We start from the raw sequence: 10889 nt of genomic DNA on the forward strand, positions 1-10889 counted from the left end.
GGGAAGGCTGCCCCTTGAACAATTCCAGTTTATAACAGAAATGTTATAATGGTTCACATCAACGCAGCTCAGATCTCAACCAGCTCACGTAAGGGTTAAAAATAGAAAGTGCTATCCACTGGTTTACTCTGATGTTCCTGTAGATATTGTCACTGGATGTATCCTCAGAAGAATTCTATTCAACACCTCTGTCTTTAAGTACAAAGCTGTAGGCTGTAGCAGCTTTAGGAAACATAAGTATCCTTTTTTCTGCTGCACAGTATCTGTGTGTGAAATTCTCTAAAGGGGTTTAAGTATTTACCCTGAACACTATCAGACAGTTTCTAAAATTTTCCTTATCCTGTTGCAGAAACACTTCAAAGAGAATCATAAACACAGTCTTTTGTGCTTTCAGCACACATGTTGTTTTGGAAGCTTAAGTCTGAATTCCCTCAGAATTGTAAATAATTTTTTTCCTGAAAGATGTGCAATACAACTTTACTTATTTTTTTCTTTTTACAGATTCATTGTGATTCTACTACAGACAATGCTAAATCCTTTCTCCCATTTCTGACAGCTAAAAATATTGAGGTCAAAGAAATTATTGCCAGAAAAAGAAGGAAAAAGAAAAAAAAAAAAAGAAAAATAAGTCTCCAGGATCAGGTTTTGTTGTTGTTGTTTAAGATAAAAGATACATTTCCAGAAACATCTGACTCCCAGTGTACATAAAATATAACCTGACAAAAATACATTTATTTGAAGGCTCTGGCCTAAACAGATAAGGAAAGCCCCAAAAGACAAGAAATACAGGCAAAATTTGGGTCTTCGAGCTGCCATGTTGTACCTACATTTCACAGCTCATTAGGCAAATCCGATCACCCATCGCCACATGGCCCTCCAATAAAGTGTGACACTGCAATATCTGAGCACAACGGGAAAACCAGAAGAGAAATTAAAATAATACCTCAGAGTTCCTGGAATTTTGGCTGACAAGGTCAAACCAATTCAAATGTCAGTTAAGTTGCTATGCAATTTCTGAAAGAAGCTAAACAACCAACCAGCCTGTTTGTGATCCCATTATCTATTTTTTTAAAAATAATTGGTTAGTTGTTTAAAGTGCCAAAGTCTACAAAAGCTAGGAGAATTCCTTGTAAAAGCATATTTTTTCTTAGAGCTTTTCATGGTTATCTGGGAACTGAAATGCTCTGATTTAAATACATATTTAAACCCTTGCTTTAATTTGGAAAAAAAAAAGGCTCTGGGCTGAGATTTTGTAGCTCAAGTTTCAGCGTAGACTCAATTCTAACTGTCAGGCTGTAAGCCCCTGACAGTAGTGGCTTATAGCTGGAACTATGACATACTTCATATATAGCAATAGGAGCAAATAATGAAATAGACCTCAAAAAGGAAAGAAAAATAATTTTACAAGAAAATAGCCTTGCTCTGATTTCAATTCAGTTGTATAAACTGATTAAAAGCTTGTTATTGAGAGTAACAGTAATAACAAGACTAGAGATAGTTTTTAAAAAGTTTTACAAATCAAGATGAAAGTTGTGCAGAAAGATACCAGTCTGCATGAAATGCCACTTTGATCATTCTACTTACACGGAGTGTGCACGCTTCTGCTTTTGCACTACTACAAATTAAAAGGTGTGCTGCATTTCATTATCATCAGCTCTATTTTAAGATGCCAATAAGTGAAACAAATTACTTGTGTTTTAGTTATCCCATTAAGAAATTACTTCCTCAAGATCTATGTTTCATTCCTTCAAGCAGTCCCTTCACTGTAGGCAGACAGTTGTGCTGTTAAATGCAACTCCAAGCCACTCACACTTTTCTCTACATTTCAGTTCCACACTTTCTTTTGTCTTGCCAAATTCCTGCATAAATAAGTGGGATTAAATGGAGCCTAGCCTACCTAACATAATTATATATGTTGTGATTTTATACTGCAATGAAATTGATACATTTTAATAATACCAGTCTTGGCTCTTACCCACTAAAGTCAATAAAGGTTATTAAGGCCAACTGCCATATAAATACATTGCTACATTGCTAAATGGACTGTCAAAGCAGGAAATACAATTCACACCATATAGCACTATAAGGGCCTTTTTTTTTTTTTTTTAAGGAACACTAGATATGTTTAAAAAAACCTTCAAAAATTCAACGTGCAAGTGTAGCCACATATGTTTACTTTTCATTCCACAAACAAAAATAATTTCATTGATTTACATTTTACTTTCCTAATGGGAATCAACCTAAAACAAAATACCCAAAAAAAGGCTGTCGGACTTCTGCAGTTCTTACAGATTTGGTGTGGTGGTTACAGATTTTCATAGCTAAAATAAATGTCAGATTGCAAGGTTTGCATGATATCAGACCCTGAGAGACAAATTGTCTCTCCACTGAATCTCAGAACAGCTACAGCAAGACTTGCTCACATCACATGAGATTTCAGCTTTTCAGACTTCTCTTTACCCAGAAAGCAAAGCTTGTACGGTCTTTTTTCAAATGGTAACTCTCCCTTTGAATTCTGCAAGCATTTATCCTGATGTTGCAGGCGATAATGTGTTAATCTTGGATGACTTTTAAAAAAAAAACCCCTCCAACATATGAATAGCCTTCATATTTTCATGGGAGGGAAAAAAAAAGGAAGATTGGTTAAACTGCTTTGGATTTAATGGCTCATAAATTCATGAGGTAATATTGTGGGAAATGTGATGTTTTATCAGAATGTCATTCAAATGAAAGGTTTAACATTTACATCACAAGAGTGAGCTCCAAGTAAAACTACCCTCAGGGAAAGAAATGCCAGGAATAAACATTATGATAAAATTGTGTGCTTGCTATAATGTACAAAAATATTAAATAAAGCCCACAGGTCTGAAGACACTGGGCTGAACTTCCTGCAATATCATACTCTGCTGTGACAGAAGAGTAATTACAATTAGCAGAATCAGAGATAATTTTGGAAACTTTCTTTTCTTCTTTATAGCTGCTTTACTAAACAAGGGGAAAAATTTTAAAAAGGCACAGACTGACACCAAGACTGACTTTTCTATCACTCTAGACACACATATAAAAAAACTACGTCAACAATTGTTCAGCTCACACACAAAGGAAAAATAGATTGCTTAAATATTTTAAGAAATAATTCCTTTTAAATAGCAAAATTCTTCCAAAACAAGACCAACAATTCTAAGACATTTTTACTTTTAGCATTTTACATTATTCTCTCTTTTTTTTTTTTTCCCTAAGAATCATCCAGCTAAAATTATAAATTTGGAGGAAAAGAAACCATCCACTGTAGACTACTGGGTACCTTCAAAAACACCCTTGTGATTTAACTTAGCTGTGGAAGCTAAGCATGCACCAAAACACTGCACTTTTTATGTTAAATTGCTGTTGAATTTGTTAACCCGCAATTGATTTCCTGTGTTATGGAATCTTAGAGATTACGGCTAACTTGGAGCAACAGGGATAATTCTGGATGTTAATGCCGCATTTCGAGGGGTTTTTACCGAGGCCGCGCCTGGGAACTGCGGCTCAACATTGCCCCCTAATGGCGCCCTGCGAAACGGCGCAGCGCAAAACGCGGGTTACGGCCCCAAAAATACACCCAGCGCCGGGGCCCGAACACCGCGAGCATCAAATTTACTGAGAGACTCAACAAAACAGACATTCTCAATTAACATTCTCTTCTGTCTCCTCCAATAGCTGAAATTAATTGTGATTAATATGTTATAAGTCATAAAACATTAAAGCAATTCTTAAAATTTAAATTAGAAGCAGCTTCTGTCTTGGCCCAAGCTTCGGTTTGCTGATAAATATCATCCTGAGGCCTGTTGAAAGGAGATACACTGACGCCACCATGTTTCTAATTAGAGACACATGGCAATGTCACACCAATTGCAGAAAACCTAACCCTTGAGAGTTCCAGAGTTTGCTGTTTTTCCATGTTTTCAACACACAATGGATATAAAATATCAACCGTTCTTGTCTCTACCTCATCTAAGCCTGTATTACAAGAGAGTAAGTTGTCATTTGAAAGAAAAACAAACCAAAAGATTTTTTTTAAATTATAAGGGTCGTTCAAAAATATGAGCACAGAAGAACATAAAAATGAGACAAAAACCCCCCACATAAGCAAGTTTTATTTTTTCTCCTTTTGTAGGAAAATTCAATGTTCACTGATTTCTTGTGGCAACTGATTCCCCAACTGGAAGTTGCATTTTTCCAGGCATGTTTTCCAAGTCTGAAACCAGACATTGCTGGAGAAGCTCACAATACATTTGAGCAGCTGAATCACAACACTTCCAGCGAGACTCAAGAACACGTTCTTGTTGCACCACGTCTCCAGAGCCTCAAACACACCCCTGATAAAAATCACGCTCAGCACCCTCAGCTACAATACAAACTCTTCCAAGCCAGTACAGGCAAACAAGGCTTTATGCTGTGACCAGCAGAAGTGACCAAGAAGCAGCTTCTGATGCAGAGGGTTGGAGAGGAGCACCATGGGTTTGCCAGCCCCTTCTGAGTGCAAATCCAGAAACAGGCATGCTGACAACCGCTTTGAAAACTTTGACAGCACAGTCTCTCACCTCAGGCTCTACATGGACAGCAGCAGCAACAGGATGACAGTGTTTGGCACTGAATCCATTTTCAAGGAATGCATCATGTACTTTGAAGTACCCAGAAAACATTATTACATTTGTTGTTGAAATAATCCCCTCGTGCAGGTTCTGGCTATGGTCTATCTGTGCAGGTGGACCACAGACAGTTGTACTTCCAGATCACCAATTTTGTGCTCAACTTTCCTCAGACACATGCACCACTGTTGTCATTAGCACTGTTGTCTATCTGGGTGTTGTACAAAAAAGTTGACAGTGCACAGCATTTGTGTGGTGTAATATATGGCTGTCATCTTATGAGGCTCTAAAAGGCTCATATGAGGCTTTTACGAGGCTTTCAAACTTTAAAAACAAGCAAAGTCAAGAGCTAACTAAAATCCTGGGGGTTTGGATCTGATTTTGCTCACATTTTTTCTAGCTACTGGGGGATAAAAGTAAGAGGAGACAGTGAAAGGCTGACATTGATTCTGCTTCTCATATGTTCTGAATAAAGTCTAAAACCCATTACTTCAGTACAATTAAAAACATAATTGTGAGTGCTCTCAGAATTAAGCCCTAGAGGCTTTAGACTTTAGAACTAGTACTTACCATAATCTCCATTTTTCTCCAAAATTCTTCCAATTTAGCCATAGGCTTAAGCCACCAATCAGTGCACTTCAAATACCTCTTGCCTTGGAACCAAAACTGTCTAAGCCACTCAAATTCGACCTGCAAGATAAAAACATACTGCACCATAAACATCCATGGTCATTATCTGGGGCAGGAATGGGGTAATGCAAGAATCCAGCTATACCTGAACAGCCCCACAGAAAAGGAGCAGTCACCAAAGTAGTCATTTCTAAACACACCCTTACACCCAGCTGTTTATTTCTATTCCACATCAATTTGTGACCTGAGCTACTCTCTTCAAACCCAGAGAGGTGCAAAACTCAACTCTCTTTTTTTCCTCTGTTTTTCACATGTTGTACATGCACAACAAACATTAAAAATTCCAGTTTACTCACAATTCAGCCAAATATGCACCAACTCTGCCTTATCGTGATTAACACTGTGGGTTTCAAATTGTTTCAGTCATAAAAGATTGAAAAAAACTTGCAGTAATAACACTGCTAGAATGCAGCCCAGTTGCTGTGGAATGAGAGGGTGGCACTACAAGGAATCACAGCGTCTCATCCTTCACCAGACAACCCAGTTACCAGAGATGCTGCTTTTCTTTAAGAGTAATCCATAGTTCTGGTCTTTAGAATTCCATATTTATCTTTGTTGTGGTAGTTACGTTTCACACTGAGTTCAAAGCTGCTTTAATCATTATTTGTACCACAAAGAAGATTTGTTTATCCCTGCTCAACTCTGATGATGCAAACAAAGACAACCAAGGGGAAAGAATAAAGAAAACTGCCCAAAGCTGTCACCTAATGCTTCCTTTCCTACAAGAGAAAACTGAACAGCTACAGAAATCTGAAAGTGGTCCAGTTAACATTAACTAAAGGTTTGGTCAATATGTTAAAGATTACAATAAAAAATACTTACATTTTCAGTGTATAAAAAGAATATTAAAGCACATATGTTAGTAAAATACAACATGATTAGTTGGCAGACACAGACCTTAAAGTGTTTCTAAAAAACCCGACTGCTAGCTGGCGACTTTTTAGCACAGAAGTTTGATGACATCCTTCCTAAAAAAAAAAAAAAAAGCTGAAGGAAACTTTGCTTCCTCTATAATATTAACAAGGTATGAAGGATCCAGTTATGGTTTGGTAAAAAAAGGTAAAAAAATCAGTATGTGCAGCTTTGGGAAAGCTGAGCGTATCATTATTCAGTTAGAATTTTAAGAACTTTTCTTTTCTCTCTCTCTCCACTTCTTTTTGTGTTTTTTTGGCCTCTACCACGTGATATTTGGAAAACAGGCTCCATGAAATTAATCATGAGGCCATTAATCAATGAAAAAAAAAACCTTTTTATTAAAATCAATGTTAAAATATGTCTCATCATAGGTCTATTTCAGTCAATCTGATTTTTAACTAGTCATATTGATTTGCTACAATAATGTATGTAATTTCACTCTAACTGCAATCTGGCGTATTAGCAAAAATTTAAATGTATCTTGATCCTATACACAATATATATAATTTGCCATACAAGAGCTGCTTTTTAGGTCTAAGACAAAGTATAGCAACAAACTAATTCATTTTCTGCAGGATTAGCTGGTCTCATCAGAGGTCAGTGTGTACCTAATTGCAACAAGAGGCTGCTAAATGATGTGGACTGCCATCTAATAAAGCTATGAAACTCTGCTCTGCATTCATCTCACAGCATCTCTGTTTAGCTCTAACCTGGGTTAATAAATTGGGGTTGGGGAGAAAAACAATGTTTTAGCCTCCAAGGTGGCCACCAATCTGCTTGACAAGTGACTGCTCTGAACTATGACCTCTGAACAGGTAATTGTTGATTCTGAGAAAGAAAATTAACTTGATGAGGCAAGAGTGACATGATTTCTCTCTGTAATAACTTTTTCTGTAGCAGGAACTCACTCCTCTTGGCTTCTCTCCTCCCATGCACAGGAGAAGCTGTATTGGTAAAAAAACCCTCAACACTAAATACTGCAGAGACACAGAAAGCTCATTTCTAGCCTTATTGGCACGGAAGTTACAGAACATTCATCTTCTCTGACAAAACTCTCAGGTAAACAGCTCTTGCTAAGGATTTTGTCAAAGAGTTTTAATTTGGAGACTCCCATACATGAGAACTAACTTTAGTTATCATTAGAAAACATTTTACATGACTGAAGAGAACACAGCTTAAACATATTTACATATAAAAATATATAGACTGAGTATCTGAGGAATAATTTTCATCTTCTGATTTTCACTTATGACTTACATCTGTGCAAGTAAGCTCAGAATCAGGCCTCATATGTCTAATCTCAACATATTTTCAAATTGTCCTTTCAGCAATGATTAAAGGCCAATTTTAGGTTATTGTTAATACTGGGTAGTAAAAGGCCAACAGTAGCATCTAACATTTTGTGAGGCAATGCTCCTCAGTCAATTATTTAAAAGTACTGGTTATTAAATGCCACACATGTAGGTGATCTGTATTTTCTCTCTGCCATACTAGTCAGCCACCAACCATGCTGTCAGCTTACTGTAATGTGCTAAAACATACCATCCTTCCTTTGGATGCCTACACCCTCTCCCTTTCTCATCAGTGACCTCAGTGTCTAACACCACATCCCTTCAACTCAGTTAGCCCAGGCTTTCTACCTCCCTGTGCACTCTCCAAGCTCAATTTATCTACTGCTGCCATAAAAATGGGTTTGTTGTAGGCAAAAGTGACTGTACCTCACAAGCAGCAGGGCAACCAATTCAGTCTCTAATCATGGTAATCAGGATCTGATTATCACAGGTGAGCAAATACCCTGATGAGAACAAACCCCTACCTTTCAAAATTGAGTACTTACTTTGAAACCTGCCATATTTTCAACACAATCCCATGACTCTAAGAAGACTTCCTCTAGTGTTTTACTACACTGAGAACATCTGGGCATTAGTTTGGTGTTGGCAAATACAGAAGCCTTGAAAGTACCTCACACCAACATGAACTATTAGCAGATTTTACATTAGTCAGAGCAAGAAAAATTTTCTTTGAAATGGGAAGAACAGGGTGGTGAAGATCTTTTCTGCAGATTTATTTTTGTATGTATGAGTATTTTCATGATCTGTCCAGCAGTATTTAGTTCCTTTCAAAAGAATTTAGATGCCAATGGTTTTCCCCGGGTGTAGCTCTGTTTGGGATATACTCAGCAGCTGTATATGTTTTGGAAAGCTAAGTAGGAGGAAAGTAGTAGTAGGAGCAAGAGGTTGCCATTCAGAGAATTGTGCAAGATCATTTCTTTCAGGACAAATTATTCCTGACCAAACAACAATCTGATTGTGACTGTGTGAGTTGTCAGGCTATTGTACTCCACAGCTGCCAGGTAACTACATCTGCTCACCCTGCTACACCCCTGCCACTGAAGTATTTGTTCATACTGCAAGCCCACAAGCTACTCAGACAAGCTGCACGTGAACACCCTTAATTAAGGTTATCTTTACTTAACAACTACAAAGTACACACTGAGAGCGAAGTGACTCACACATCTAACACACAGCACATACCTTGCAATTACTCAGATATTCCTTTGAAGGCTGTTTTAGTGGGGGAGACCATGACAACAAAGCCAGGTTTAAAGAAATATTAAACTTCCACCTGGCTGCCCGCTAGAGATGCAAAAATCCTCCTCAGGTTAGCATCTTACTTTTTCAACAGGAATACCTCTGTCAGGACATCCAAGACAGGGTCCTGACAAATGAACTCTGGGAAATCTAACATCAAGTAAGGACATCCCCCAGATCCTCTTTTAGAGGTTTCTCTGCCCACCACAAAATTGGAAAAAACCGAAATCTCCACCTATGCTTCAGATCCTCAGTTCAAACACATTTTATCAGCACAGCAAGTCAATTTTCCTGCCCAGGAGTACAAAAGTGAAGGCACAGAATCATTCCTCATTCTTTCAGACCCACTCTTAGGCTTTTTCCCTCGAGCAGACACAGATAATTCATCCAGGCCTCATTTGGCAGAGCAGTTAATTTCAGCACAGACTGTGAACCTGCTAAACTACTGTATTTTAGCTTGGTACTGTGATGGTTCTGTTCTAGTTAATGTTCTCTGATGACTGCTTTGGAGGCACCAGCAGGGGGGTAAAAAGAATGAACCCATAGCATTTCAGGAAGATAAAGAACCAGGAAGAATGGCTGCATCTAGTTATAAGAGTTAAACTGAAGAACTTCAGTTATGACAATATTTTAAAATAAAATACAACAGTATCATCACCTCTAGATACTATCTCATTTCAAGCTCATGATCTCTGGTTCAGAGGAAGAGAAAAAAATCACAAGGAGGTTTATAAATAGCACAGAAAGCTGTATATCAGAAATACCCAGGCAAAACTGGGAAATTTGGTGGCAGTTCTCCATTAATCCTATGGAGATTTGGATTTTTCTGCTATTTTGATTTTGCATTAAAAGTTGCTAACAAACTAAGAGAGTCAAATTAAAGGCTCATTTTCATCAGTAAGCAGTTTGATTTTTTAAAGAAACAAAAGTCTCTTGTTCTTCCACCTGCCTGATAAAGTTTGAACCTAAAACCTGTATTAGTGCCTGAAAAGACAAAGACTTATCATGCAGCATGAAAGAAGGTAGGAAGCTTTTATATTCAAGAAAAGTTGCATTAGTTTCACAGGTCTTTATATTTTCAGCTCAGTGATGTTTGAAAAAGAAACAGGCATTTACCATAGAGATAAGCCTCTAGAAATTTTGTCTACTTGTGCAGCAATAAATGAAAATTAAGTAGCACTCTAACAGCAAGTGAAGACTTGACCCTGGGATAAAAAATAATAAAAAAGAACAGAAAATAGGTGGATGGGTAGTCTCTTTTCAAATTAAATATAGGTCCAATGTATCTACTAAGTGCACAATATGTACAAGCTAAACAAGGATTGCTGTTACAGTATATCCCATATGTGTAACAGGAAACATCCCTGTATGTCACATTGCAAAATTATTCAGGTGACTGCAAACACCAGGGGCTACTCTCTCACCTGATGTAAACAGCACATGGCTTTGATGTTAAAGGACCCGTGCAAATTTACACCAGCTGTGCCTGTGGCCCTTGCTGTGCAAACCACATATGCGTGTAGTTTTATGGACTGAGCCTGATTAATGTTTTGTAAACCCCTGCATGCATCAGACTTCTTTAAATTGCCCTAGGAGCTGTTTTGGTAAAAGTCAAGGGCGCAAATCTTTTGCCAACACTATGCTCCATTTTACCCAGTGTAAACACAGTACAGATAAAAATGTGTTCTACAAAGTTTTAGTAGCACTACACAATATTATATTCCTCAGCAGACAGCAATTTAAACATTTTATATGCATTTTGAGTTGAGTGAAAATGACCTATGTACAGCTTCTAATTTATCTTAGTAGAAATACAGCACAGGTCCAAGCACAAAAGCACGGCCAGCATCAGTGGAATCCTGTCAAAGTGCATTAACACACTTGCATCTTTTGTAGAACTAAATGACCTGCTTAAGTATGTGCCTCACAATTATTTCCAGTGTATTTTCTTCAGAACATACTTTAGAGCCCACACTCACAATTGTCCCACCCGTGGCATTATGCAAAAACCTGGTTCAACACAAACCAGGAAAAAATAACTAAAAAATTTTACCTGCTCTTT

The 10889-nt window shown here is 37.6% G+C and overlaps 1 protein-coding gene across 2 annotated transcripts in view; it reads right to left on the reverse strand.

Annotated features, from left to right (window-relative positions):
* FTO (fat mass and obesity associated) overlaps nt 1-10889 on the reverse strand; it is a 191681-nt gene that overhangs the window by 158460 nt on the left and 22332 nt on the right. For both annotated transcript variants that reach the window (XM_017741071.1, XM_017741072.1), the window contains one exon: nt 5202-5321. In XM_017741071.1, coding sequence (XP_017596560.1) covers nt 5202-5321 — 120 coding nt within the window. The remainder of the gene's footprint in view (nt 1-5201; nt 5322-10889) is intronic.

The sequence above is a fragment of the Corvus brachyrhynchos genome, unplaced genomic scaffold (genome assembly GCF_000691975.1).
Source record: "Corvus brachyrhynchos isolate BGI_N302 unplaced genomic scaffold, ASM69197v1 scaffold26, whole genome shotgun sequence".
NCBI classification, from domain to species: domain Eukaryota; kingdom Metazoa; phylum Chordata; class Aves; order Passeriformes; family Corvidae; genus Corvus; species Corvus brachyrhynchos.